The 11,756-nt window shown below is 58.4% G+C and overlaps 1 protein-coding gene across 1 annotated transcript; it reads left to right on the top strand.

Moving 5' to 3' along the window:
* The first annotated feature begins 1,653 nt into the window (after positions 1–1,653).
* On the top strand, positions 1,654–4,550 carry ZFP36L2 (ZFP36 ring finger protein like 2). Its single transcript, XM_038751317.1, has 2 exons — positions 1,654–1,984; positions 2,386–4,550. The coding sequence occupies exons 1-2, from the start codon at positions 1,934–1,936 to the stop codon at positions 3,631–3,633; spliced, it is 1,299 nt and encodes a 432-aa protein (XP_038607245.1). The 5' UTR covers positions 1,654–1,933; the 3' UTR covers positions 3,634–4,550.
* Positions 4,551–11,756: the final 7,206 nt, after the last annotated feature.

Here is an 11,756-nt window from a genome sequence, read left to right as displayed (position 1 = left end):
GAGGAGACTAGCAAACTGAGCTGGACACAGCCCATGTCCCATGTGGGGCTCACAGTCTCAATCCCCATTTTACAGATGAGATAACTGAGGCCCAGAGCAGGGAAATAAATGGCGCTTGGCAGAGCCGGGACTAGAACCTATGACTTTATGACTCCAGACCTGTGCTCTATCCGCTAATAACGATGGTATTTGTAAGTGCTTACTGTGTGCCGAGCACTCTTCCAAGCTCTGAGGGGTATACAAGGTAATCAGGTTGTCCCACATAGGGCTCACAGTCTTAATCCCCATTTTACAGATGAGGTAACGGGCACAGAGAGGTGCAGCAACTTGCCCGAAAAGTCACACAGTTGATAAGTGTTAAAGCTGGGATTAGAACCCCATGACTCCTGACTCCCAAGCCCCGGCTCCGTCCACTGAGCCACGCTGCCTCTCACTAGGCCATGCAGGCATTGAGTGCTTTCCTGTGGGCTGGGCGCTGTACTGGTTGGGTTTGAGTCGAGTTGAAGCAATTACTGTGTGTCCTGAACGGTTGGGAAAATCCTAAGAAACCCCGGTGGGGAAGCGGCCTGACTTTAGAAACTTTAGAAGCGCCTAGTACAGTGCTCTGCACACAGTAATCATCATCATCAATTGTATTTATTGAGCTTTTACTGTGTGCAGAGCACTGTACTAAGCGCTTGGGAAGTACAAGTTGGCAACATATAGAGACAGTCCCTACCCAACAGTGGGCTCACAGTCAAAAGGGGGAAGTCTAAAAGGGGGAAGCGCTCAGCGAGTCTCATTGGAAAGGGCACGGGCTTTGGAGTCAGAGGTCATGGGTTCAAATCCCAGCTCTGCCAATTGTCAGCCGTGTGACTTTGGGCAAGTCACTGAACTTCTCTGGGCCTCAGTTACCTCATCTGTAAAATGGGGATTGATTAATCAATCAATCGTATTGAGCACTTACTGTGTGCAGAGCACTGTACTAAGCGCTTGGGAAGTACAAGTTGGCAATGTATAGAGACAGTCCCTGCCCAACAGTGGGCTCACGGTCTAAAAAGGGAATTAAGACTGTGAGCCCCAAGTGGGACAACCTGATCACCTTGTATCCTCCCCAGCGCTTAGAACAGTGCTTTGCACATAGTAAGCGCTTAACAAATGCCATCATCATTATTATTATTAATAAATACGATTGATTGATTGAACGAGGGGAGCGGCCCAGGGAGGGAAAGGGCTGCGCGGTGTGGCCCTCAGGGCCCGGAGGCGGCTCTCCCCGCCATGCGGTGGCTCTCGCGCTGGGGGGCGGGGGCTCGGCCACCTCCCCTCCCCCGCCCATCCTGGGGTGCGGGGCGGGTCCCGCGGTCTCCCGCCTTCCGGGTCCGGGGGGTGGGGGGAGGGAGGGAGGGAGGATGGGCTGGGTGCCCCGCCCCGGTGCAGCCCCGCCCCTCCCTCCTCGGGCCTCGCCGCCCGGCCACTACGGACGGGGGGAAAATTGGCGGCGGCCAATGGGCGTCTCGGGGCGCCGTGGCGTCAGCGGGGCGGGGATGGCGTTGCCTAGAGACCCCCGGGGCCCTGGCGACGGGCGGCCTCCCCCGGCCCGGCCCGGCCCGGCGGGCCCGCCCTCCCCTATATAGGCCGCCGGCCCGCCGACCCGGGCGCACAGCGCTAGCGGTTGGGTCGCCGCGTGGCGCGTTCCGAAGCGGCCTGCGGGCAGGGGGCGGGGGGGAGGAAGAGGAGGAGGAGTAGGCCGCCCCGCCACCGAGGAGAGAAGCACGGGGGGGCGGCGGCGGCGGCGTCCTTGAGAGTCTTTCCCCCCCCCCGCCCGGACCAGCCCAGCCCGTCCCGCGCCGGTTTTTCCCGCCCCCTGTTGCGCCCCGGGCCTGCGCCGGCCCCCCTCCGCCCCACCCTCCGTCGTGGCTCTGCCCGGGGGCCCCGGGGCCTTCCCGCCGCCGCCATGTCGGCCACACTCCTGTCCGCCTTCTACGACATCGACTTCTTGTGCAAGGTACGGGCCAGGGCCAGGGCGAGGGGGGACGGTGCGGTTTGCGCTAACGGCTGCGGGGGAAAGTCCGCTTGGCCGCCGGGGCGGGGCGGGGCGGGCCGCCACTCCCGAGTTGGCAAACTTTGGCGAGAGGGGGGCCGGAGCTCCGGGGGAGCCTTTGGGGAGGGGAGGAGGAGAAGGCGGCCAAGTGATCCCCGCGCGAAAGGCGGGAGAGTTGGGCCCGGTCGGGGCCACATGTGGGAAAGGGGGAGGGGGGCGGATTCAGAGCCTAAACTTTGTGCGCGCTTCCTGGGCCCGGAGGCTGCAAACTTGCAACTTCGCCGAGCAGCCCCCCTCCCCACGGCCTCGGCTTGACTGGGCCGCCCGCCCCCTCCCTCCCCCCCCTCCCTCCCCGTGTCCCTTAGACGGAGAAGTCCCTGGCCAACCTCAGCTTGACCGTCCTGGACAAGAAGGCCGTGGGGACGCCCGTGAGCCCGGGCCCCAGCGCCGCCTTGGCCCCGGGCTTCCTGCGCCGGCCGCCGTCCAGCCCCCCGCCGCCGCCGCCGGCCGCCCTGGCCCCCCCGCCCCCCCCGGCCGCCGGCTGCTCGCCCAGGTTCGTCGGGCTGGGCCTCCCGGAGCCGCCGGTGGCCAAGGAGGGCCGGTTCCGGGACCGCTCGTTCAGCGAAAGCGGCGACCGCAGCCAGCAGCTCCTGCAGCTCCAGCAGCAGCAGCAGCAGCAGCAGGCGCAGCCGAAGCCCGGGCCCGGCTCCCAGATCAACTCCACCCGCTACAAGACGGAGCTGTGCCGGCCCTTCGAGGAGAGCGGCGCCTGCAAGTACGGCGACAAGTGCCAGTTCGCCCACGGCTTCCACGAGCTGCGCAGCCTGACCCGCCACCCCAAGTACAAGACGGAGCTGTGCCGCACCTTCCACACCATCGGCTTCTGCCCCTACGGGCCCCGCTGCCACTTCATCCACAACGCCGACGAGCGGCGGCCCGGGCCCGGGCCCGGGCCCGCCGCCCGCGACCCGCCGACCCCGGCCTTCCCCCGGGAGCCGCGGCCTAAGCTGCACCACAGCCTCAGCTTCTCGGGCTTCCCCGCCGCACACCACCAGCACCACCACCACCACCACCACCTGCCGCTGCCCGCCCTGCGCGGGGCCAGGCTGGACCCCCCCGCGGCCCGCACGCCTCCGCCGTCCTCGTCCTCGTCGTCGTCTTCGTCGTCGTCGTCGGCCGCCGCCTCTCCAAGCTGCGCGGCGGCCGCCCTGCTGTTCGGGGGCGAGGACCAGCTCCCGCCCTGCGCCAACAACGCCTTCGCCTTCTCGGGGCAGGAGCTGAGCGGCCTCCTGGCTCCCTTGGCCGTTCAGGCCCCCGGCTTCGGCCCCGGCCCCGGCCCCGGCCCGGCCGCTTACTACCGCGGCCCGCCGCCCAGCCTCGCCCCGCCCCTCGCCCCCGCCACCACCGCGCAGCCGCCGCCCTCCTCGTCGTCGTCGTCGTCGTCGTCGTCGTCGTCGTCGTCGTCGTGCAGCCCTCCGGGGTCGCCGTCCGGCCGGGACAGTCGGCTCAGCGGCTCGCTCAGCCCCGGCAGCCTCAGCGGCTCCGAGTCCCCCGGCCTCGACGCCGGGCGACGCCTGCCCATCTTCAGCCGCCTCTCCGTCTCGGACGACTGAGGCGGCCCCGCCAGCCATCCGCCTTGGGGGTTTTTTTTTACCCCCGACTCCACCACGAAAGCTGAAGAATCGCCTCGAGAAACAGGAAAGGACGTTTTCTACTGCGACGAACGGAGAGGCCCCCAAAGTTGGCCCTGGCGGACACCCGGTTTCTGCCTTACTGTGATAAAGGAGGGCCGGGCCTGCGAGACCCCCCACAACCTCCGCCCCCCAGTCCCCATTATTTTCCACCCCTCACCATCCCTCGCCTTCCTCTTTGCCGCCCTTCCCCCGGGGACCCCACTTAGCCCCGAGCCTGGACAGCCCGGGGCCCCTCCATGTGCCAGCTGGGCCAACCTGCCCATCCGCCAAGAATATGCCTTGACCGTGGCCTTATCTTTTTTTTATGCCGACCTCATGATTGCCTGCTAAAAAACCACATGCGCCCCGTTCTCCCGGCCCCTCTTCCAGAGTTGAGATCTGCCCCGTGCCTGCCCTGTCCCGCCCTGGCCCAGCTTCGGCTGGAACAGTGGCACACCCCCCCTCCCTGGCAGGCCGGGCCCACATCAGTTTGTAACTGTTGGGGAGTAACCGCTGTTAATGTTTTGGTGTTTGTTTTTTGGGGTTTTTTTTCTTTTTTTAATTATTTTTTTAGCTGTTTTGGAGTCGGTGCCCAATACTGCACCACAACTCACCATGAAACTCTATTTAACTTATTTATTATCTTGTGGAAAGTGTACCCCGGGGAATCTGTTCATACTGTATTTATCGGGTATGATGGAAAGCAATAGATCTATATTCTTTTATTATGTTTAAATTATGATTGCCATTATTAAGCGGCGCCATGTGGAGTATGTTCTTTTCACAGTAATATATGCCTTTTGTAACGTCACTTGGTTATTTTATTGTAAATGAGTAAAAACAAAATCTTAATTTAAGAGATCGTATGTAATGCTTATTTTACCCGATTGCTCTACCTGCTCACGGTCGGAGACCAGGGCGGGGGTCCCCATCGGTCGCCTCTGCCACAGGAGTATTGGGGATTCGCGGTGGGAGTGGGTCTCGTCCGCCCGCCCCACCGGCGGACGTGGGAGCCCCGGGCAGTAGTGCGGGTCGGACAGCGGGCAAGGGGCCTGCAGGGCGATAGCCACCCGGTCTGGACTCCAAGTGAAACAAGAAGTGTTCTTCCCCCAGTGATGGCGGAGCGTCGGCTGAGGGTAGGCCTTGCCCCGGTTTTAGCCCTCCACTGCCTCCGCCTGCCCACCTTGGCCCACACAATCCAGGGACGCGACCACTTTGGTCGGAGGGAGAGGGGGCGACCCCTCGGGCCGCCCCTTCTCCGCTGGATCCTGTGGGCCGCTGGCCCGGTTCCTCACGCCAGCGTTGAATGTAATGGGACGGGGGAGGAGGAAGGCCTGCAAATGTTTCTTCTGCCTCCCTCTCCCTTCAATAAAAGCTTTTGGAAATAAACCCAAACTGAAAAGCTGTTGGGGGGGAGGGGGCGGGCTGAGGGCCCTCTGAAGGACTGGGGTTGCAGCTGGGCCGGGCTGGGTGGGGGCACGCCGAAACCTGCCACTTCCTCCGGCGGTGTTTCCGGTGCAGGCAGCGCTTGCACGCAGCAGCCCGGGCACAGCCCTGGCCCAGGGCCAGGCCCTGGCCCGGTCCCGCATCCTCCCCAACACACTGGGCCGTGGCGGCCTTGAGCTGGGCAGAGCCGGGCCCAGGGCCGGGGGGCCACGCGCGTGCGCAGACATATTCTTCCCTGCTCTGAGCAAACACCACTTCATTTATTTGCCAGCAAGGAGCTGGGGCAGGGCGGGGCCCGACAGTTGGCTTGGAGATTTTCTGCACCCACCAGGGCCCAGGTCTTTGTGGATCGGTTTGGGCCGCAAGGGAGGGGCGAGGAGGCCTTGGCAGGCTGTTTGGGCCATGTCGCTCGGAGATCCGGTTTGGGGGTCACTCCAGCCCCTCAGGCACCTTCAGATCTTGTCCGACAGCAGGGCTAGGACCCGGGGCGGGTTGGCCCATTGGTACCATGGCCAGAACTCAGGCGTGCTGGTCTCATCGCCTCAGCCCAGACCCAGGAGCACTAGTCTCATCACCTCCTCCCTGGCACTGGCCCCCTTCCCCCCAGCGGCTCTAGCCCCATCACCCCCAAACCTGGAACCTCGAGGGCGCCAACCCCTCCTCCCACACAGGTGGAATCCAATGCTCTTCTGCCTATCTGTAATTGATTTTAGTGTTGGGGGATTGAATCTTCTAACTCGTACTCTCCCAAGTCCTCAATAATAATTGTGGTATTATAGAATGCTTACTATTAATCTAGCAATGTACTAAGTGGTGGGGAAGATACAAAATAATCACGTTGGACGCAGTCCCTGTCCCAGATGGGGCTCAACAAGTGAACAGGAACTTCATCCCGATTTTGCAGATGTGGAAACAGGCCCAGAGAAGTTGAAGAGCTTGCCCAAGGTCACACAGAAGACACGTGGCAGAGGCAGGATGAGAACCCAGGTTCCTCTGACTCAGGCCCATGTACTTTCTACTAGGCCATACTGCTACTCGTTGCAGTGCTCAATCAATACTACAGATTGATTGGCTGATCGATCCCTCTCCTGGAGCTTCTGCTTCCAGATGGATATGGGCCACCATTAGGCCCTACCTGATAACGCAAGGTGCCAGGACACCGGCTGCCTGTCAGTCCTCTTGCCAGTCCGCCCATCAGTCTGCCGGTCGGTCCACCCAGCGGTCCATCCACCCTGCCCTGTTGGGCTCTGGCTGGAAGCGTTTTAACGAAGAGTGAGAGAAAGGCTCTGGATAGCAACCCGACACTGAGTACACACCCCATTGCATATACACTTGCAGTGCACATATGTGGCACACACATACACATATCACACTGCACACAGCACGCACATATAGCACCCACAGTGTGCATGCAGTGCACACAGCAGAGATGGTACACACAGAGCATGCCCATAGAGTACAGGAACACTGCACAAGCACACACACCCAACTCAAATGGACACATGCACATTCAGCCAGGCCCAGCCCATAGCATGTGCACAACATACACAGCCTTACATGGCATATGCATGTGCACGCATATAACACACCCATGCATTACACATATACAACACAGGTAAACCACATGGCACACACAGCACATGCACATGATTCATGAGAAAGGCACTACTTGAAGCAAAACAGTGTAGCCTGCTGGACAGAGCCCAGAGTTGGGTCTTGATCTTGGCTCCACCACTTGCCTGCTGTGTAATCTTGAGCAAGACACGTAACTTATCTGGGCCTCAGTTCCCTCATCTGTAAAATGGGGATCTGTTTTCTCTATCTTTTAGACTGTGAGCCTTATGTGAGACAGGGAGAGTCCAACCTGATTTTGTTGTCTGTACTCCAACACTTAGCACAGTGCTTGGCACACTGTAAATGCTTAACAAGTACTACAGTTATTAGTAGGAGGAGGACACCATGTTAGGCACCTACTGTAATGCAGAGAGTGTTGAATTGGGCACCTATTCTCTATTGTATGCAGAGCACTGTACTTGGCACCTACTGTCAACAGTAGCATTGTACTAGCCACCTACTGTGTGCAGGGCACTGTACTAGGTGCCAGCTGGGTGCTTAATGTGTGTGGAGCCATGTGCTGTGTAGAGCTTTGTGCTGCGCACATCCTGTGTGGTTGGTGCTATGTTTGTCACTTTGGAGGCAGGCAACAGTCACAGAAGACATGACCTAATCTACCCCTGAGATGAGCCCTGTGACACACGTGAGCAATAGTGAGCTTGAAGCAACGTGGCCTGTGAAGAGCAGTGAGGCCTAGGGGAAAGAGCACAGGCTTAGCAGTCAGTGGAAACAGGTTCTAATCCCTGCTCTGCTAGTTGCCTGCTGGGTGACAAGTCACTTCACTTCTTAGTTTTCTCATCTGTAAAATGGGGGTTCAGTACCTCTTCTCCCTCCTACTTAGACTGAGGCCCATCTGGGACAAGGTCTGTGTCCAACCTGGTTAACTTTTACCTACCTCAGTGCTTAGAATGGTGCCTCTAGTAAGCATTCAACAAATAACCTAAGTAAGCATTTAACAAATATCATAAGGAAAAGAAAAAATGTATATTAAAAAAAAGATGAGGAGGGCTGAGGGGGAAGAACAGGCACCGGCAAAGACTGAGGTGGTCTTCCGGCAAACACAACTGATCCTTCCCCGCTCCCTGCCTCCGCAGCCAAGACTGTGCATGCAGCCTCTTAATAACAGTTATTATTATTATTATTATAGTATCTGTTAAATGCTTACTATGTGCCAGGCACTGTATTAAGCACTGGGTGGATACAAGCAAATCGAATTGGACACAGTCACTGTCCCACATGGGGCTCACAGAATCAATCTCCATTTTACAAATGAGGTAACTGGGACAAGAAGTGAAGTGAAGCGGACAAGTGGAGGAGCCGGGATTAGAACCCACATCCTCTCACTCCCAAGCCCGTGTTCTTGCAACTAGGCCATGCTGCTTCTCTTACCACCCTTAGCACAGTGCTCGCCATGTAGTGACCGCTTTAACAAATAGCCCAATTATACACGCTCGACTGTCCCGCCAGTCCACACTCTGCCCGTGCGTGTGGGCGTACGCACGCATGTACACTGCCACACATCCATTTGCACACACGTCCTTGCCCACACCACCCCGTCGCATGCGACCTCGCACACGCTTGTGCCCGCAGGGCCCTCGGGGAAGTTCCCAGCCCAGCCGAGGTGGGGACAGAGATTCGGACTCCGGGCTCCACCTCCTCCCCCATCACCATCTCCCTCCTCCTCATCCATCAGAAGCAGCGTGGCTCAGTGGGAAAGAGCACGGGGTTTGGAGTCAGAGGTCATGGGTTCAAATCCCGGCTCTGCCAATTGTCAGCTGTGTGACGTTGGGCAAGTCACTTAACTTCTCTGGGCCTCAGTTACCTCATCTGTAAAATGGGGATTAAGACTGTGAGCCCCCCATGGGACAACCTGATCACCTCGTAACCTCTCCAGTGCTTAGAACAGTGCTTTGCACATAGTGAGCGCTTAATAAATGTCATTATTATTATTATATCCATCTCCTCCTCCTCCTTCACCATCTCTCTCCTCCTCCTGCGGAGGCTGCGGTTTTCCGAGCTCGGGTTGTCCCGGGACCTCTCCCTGCCCCCCACCCGCCCCCGGCCCGGAGGTCAGTGCGGGGCTGGACCCCTGGACCGGAGCAGGGGGGGGACGCGCCCCGAAGGGGTCCGGGGGGTCGACCCCTGCCCGGGGGCGAGGGGGCGCAGCAAGAGCCGAGATAATACTACTACTAATAATAATGTTGATATTTAAGCGCTTACTATGTGTCAAGCACTGTTCTAAGCGCTGGGGGGGATACAAGATAATCAAGGTTATCCCACGTGGGGCTCAGAGTCTTAATCCCCATTTTACAGATGAGGGAACTGAGGCCCAGAGAAGTGATGTAACTTACCCAAAGTCACACAGCTTACACGTGGAGGAGCGGGATTAGAACCCACGACCTCTGACTCCCAAACCCGGGCTCTATAATGATGGTCTTTGATAAGCGCTTCCTATGTGCCAAGCACTGTTCTAAGCACTGGGGTAGCTACTGGAGAAGCAGCATGGCTCAGTGGAAAAGAGCCCGGGCTTTGGAGTCAGAGGTCATGGGTTCAAATTCCAGCTCCGCCAACTGTCAGCTTGGTGACTTTGGGCAAGTCACTTAACTTCTCTGTGCCTCAGTTCCCTCATCTGTAAAATGGGGAGTAAGACTGTGAGCCCCCTGTGGGACAACCTGATCACCTTGTAACTTCCCCAGCACTTAGAACAGTGCTTTGCACATAGTAAGTGCTTAATAAATGCCATTATTATTATTATTATTACAAGGCAATCAGGTTGGACAGTCCCTGTCCCACATGGGGCTCACAGTCTCAATCCCCATTTTACAGATGAGGGAACTGAGGCACAGAGAAGTGAAGCGACTTCCCCAAGGTCACACAGCAGGCAAGTGGCGGTGGCTGGTTTAGAACCCACGACCTCTGACTCCTAAAACCGTGTTCTCGCCACCAGGCTATACTGCTTCCCCTGATCCGGGCTAGGAAAGGGTCCCCCACCCCCACCCCATCGGGGCCAAGGCGCGTTTCCCTGACTTCGCCGCAGGGTACGGGGGAGCTCCCGCCGGATCCCTTCTAGACTGTGAGCCCACTGTTGGGTAGGGACCGTCTCTATATGTTGCCAACTTGGACTTCCCAAGCGCTTAGTACAGTGCTCTGCACACAGTAAGCGCTTAATAAATACGACTGAATGAATGAATGAATGAATGAGGAGCAGCGGGAGGAGCTACGGGAGGAGCAGGAGGAGGAGCTACGGTAGCAATAATAATAGTGGTATTTGTTAAGCGCTTACTACGTGCAAAGCACTGTTCTAAGCGCTGGGGAGGTTACAAGGTGATTAGGTTGTCCAAAGTGAGGCTCACAGTCTTAATCCCCATTTTACAGATGAGGGAACTGAGGCCCAGAGAAGTGAAGTGACTTGCCCAAAGTGACACAGCTGACGAGGCCGAGTCGGGATTTGAACCCCTGACCTCTAACTCCCAAACCCGGGCTCTTACCCACTGAGCCAGGCTGCTTCTTCCTCCTTCCACGTTCAGTCCGAGGGCCCGCCGCGCCGTCACGGGCGGAGGCTCCGAAACCGTTGGGGCCCCGCTCACTGCGTCACAACGCATGGGGATGCAAGGGTTAAAACAGGCGGTCGCTCACACTTTGAGCACAGGCCGTCTCACCCTCCCGTCGCTCCTCCTGGTGCTCCTCCTCCTGCTCCTACCGTAGCTCCTCCTGTAGCTCCTCCCGCTGCTCCTCCTCCTGTTCCTCCCGTAGCTCCCCCTCCTGATCCTCCCGTAGCTCCTCCTCCTGCTCCTCCCGCTGCTCCTCCTCCTGTTGCTCCCGTAGCTCCTCCTCCTCCTCCTGCTCCTCCCACCGCTCTTCCTGCTCCTCCCGTACTGCTCCTACTGGAGAAACAGCGTGGCTCAGGGGAAAGAGCCCGGGCTTTGGAGTCAGAGGTCGTGGGGTCATATCCCAGCTCCACCAACTGTCAGCTGTGTGACTTTGGGCAAATCACTTAGCTTCTCTGTGCCTCGGTTACCTCATCTGTAAAATGGGGATTAAAACTGTGATCCTCCCTTGGGACAACCTGATCACCTTGTAACCTCCCCAGCGCTTAGAACAGTGCTATGCACATACTAAGCGCTTAACAAATACCATCATTATTATTGCTACCGTAGCTCCTCCTCCTGCTCCTCCCGTAGCTCCTCCCACTGCTCCTCATTCATTCATTCATTAAGTCGTATTTATTGAGTGCTTACTGTGTGCAGAGCACTGTACTAAGCGCTTGGGAAGTACAAGTCGGTAACATATAGAGACGGTCCCTACCCAACAACGGGCTCACAGTCTAGAAGCGGGAGACAGACAACAAAACAAAACATGTGGACAGGTGTGTTCCTCTTCCTGCTCCTACCATAGCTCCTCCTGCTGCTCCTCCCGTAGTTTCTCCTGATGCTCCTCCCTACGCTCCTTCTGGTGCTCCTCCTCCTGCTCCTCCCTTGCTCCTGGTGCTCCTCCCTTGCTCAGGGAAGGCCCTGGCCATCCCCTGCCCACACTCCCCTAGCGGCCCCCAATAAAGCTCCTCAGGGGTCTTTGATCTGGACAGGCGGTTTCAGTCAGTTAACCCCAACAACCCTGGGAGACAGGAACTGGAAACTGAGGCCAGAGAGGTTCAATGACTTGCCCAAGGTCTCCCAGCAGGCAGGGGCGGAGCTGGGGTAGAGGCCGGGTCTCCTGACTCCCAGGCTGGTCTTTTTTCCCCTGAGGACCGCCCCCCCCCCCAACTTCCCTTGTCTTCCCAAGCAGCCTCTCTGGGCGTATGTCTGGCTATAGGGCAAGGCTTATTGGAGACCCTCGCACTCCAGAGTTCCAGCCCCTGTGTATGTGGTGGTGGGCAGGCAGGTGGGAGACCAGCCAGGGCAGCAAGAGACCGGCCGGAGGCCCCAGACCCATCCAAGTCCTGGATTGGGCCCAGTGATGAAGGTCACTCTCACAGGCATGGTCCAATCCTTGGATTCCAATCCTGG

The sequence above is a fragment of the Tachyglossus aculeatus genome, chromosome 9, assembly GCF_015852505.1.
Source record: "Tachyglossus aculeatus isolate mTacAcu1 chromosome 9, mTacAcu1.pri, whole genome shotgun sequence".
Taxonomy (NCBI): domain Eukaryota; kingdom Metazoa; phylum Chordata; class Mammalia; order Monotremata; family Tachyglossidae; genus Tachyglossus; species Tachyglossus aculeatus.
The sequence above is the reverse complement of the archived record's forward strand: the minus strand, read 5'-3'. Positions and strand labels throughout refer to the sequence as shown.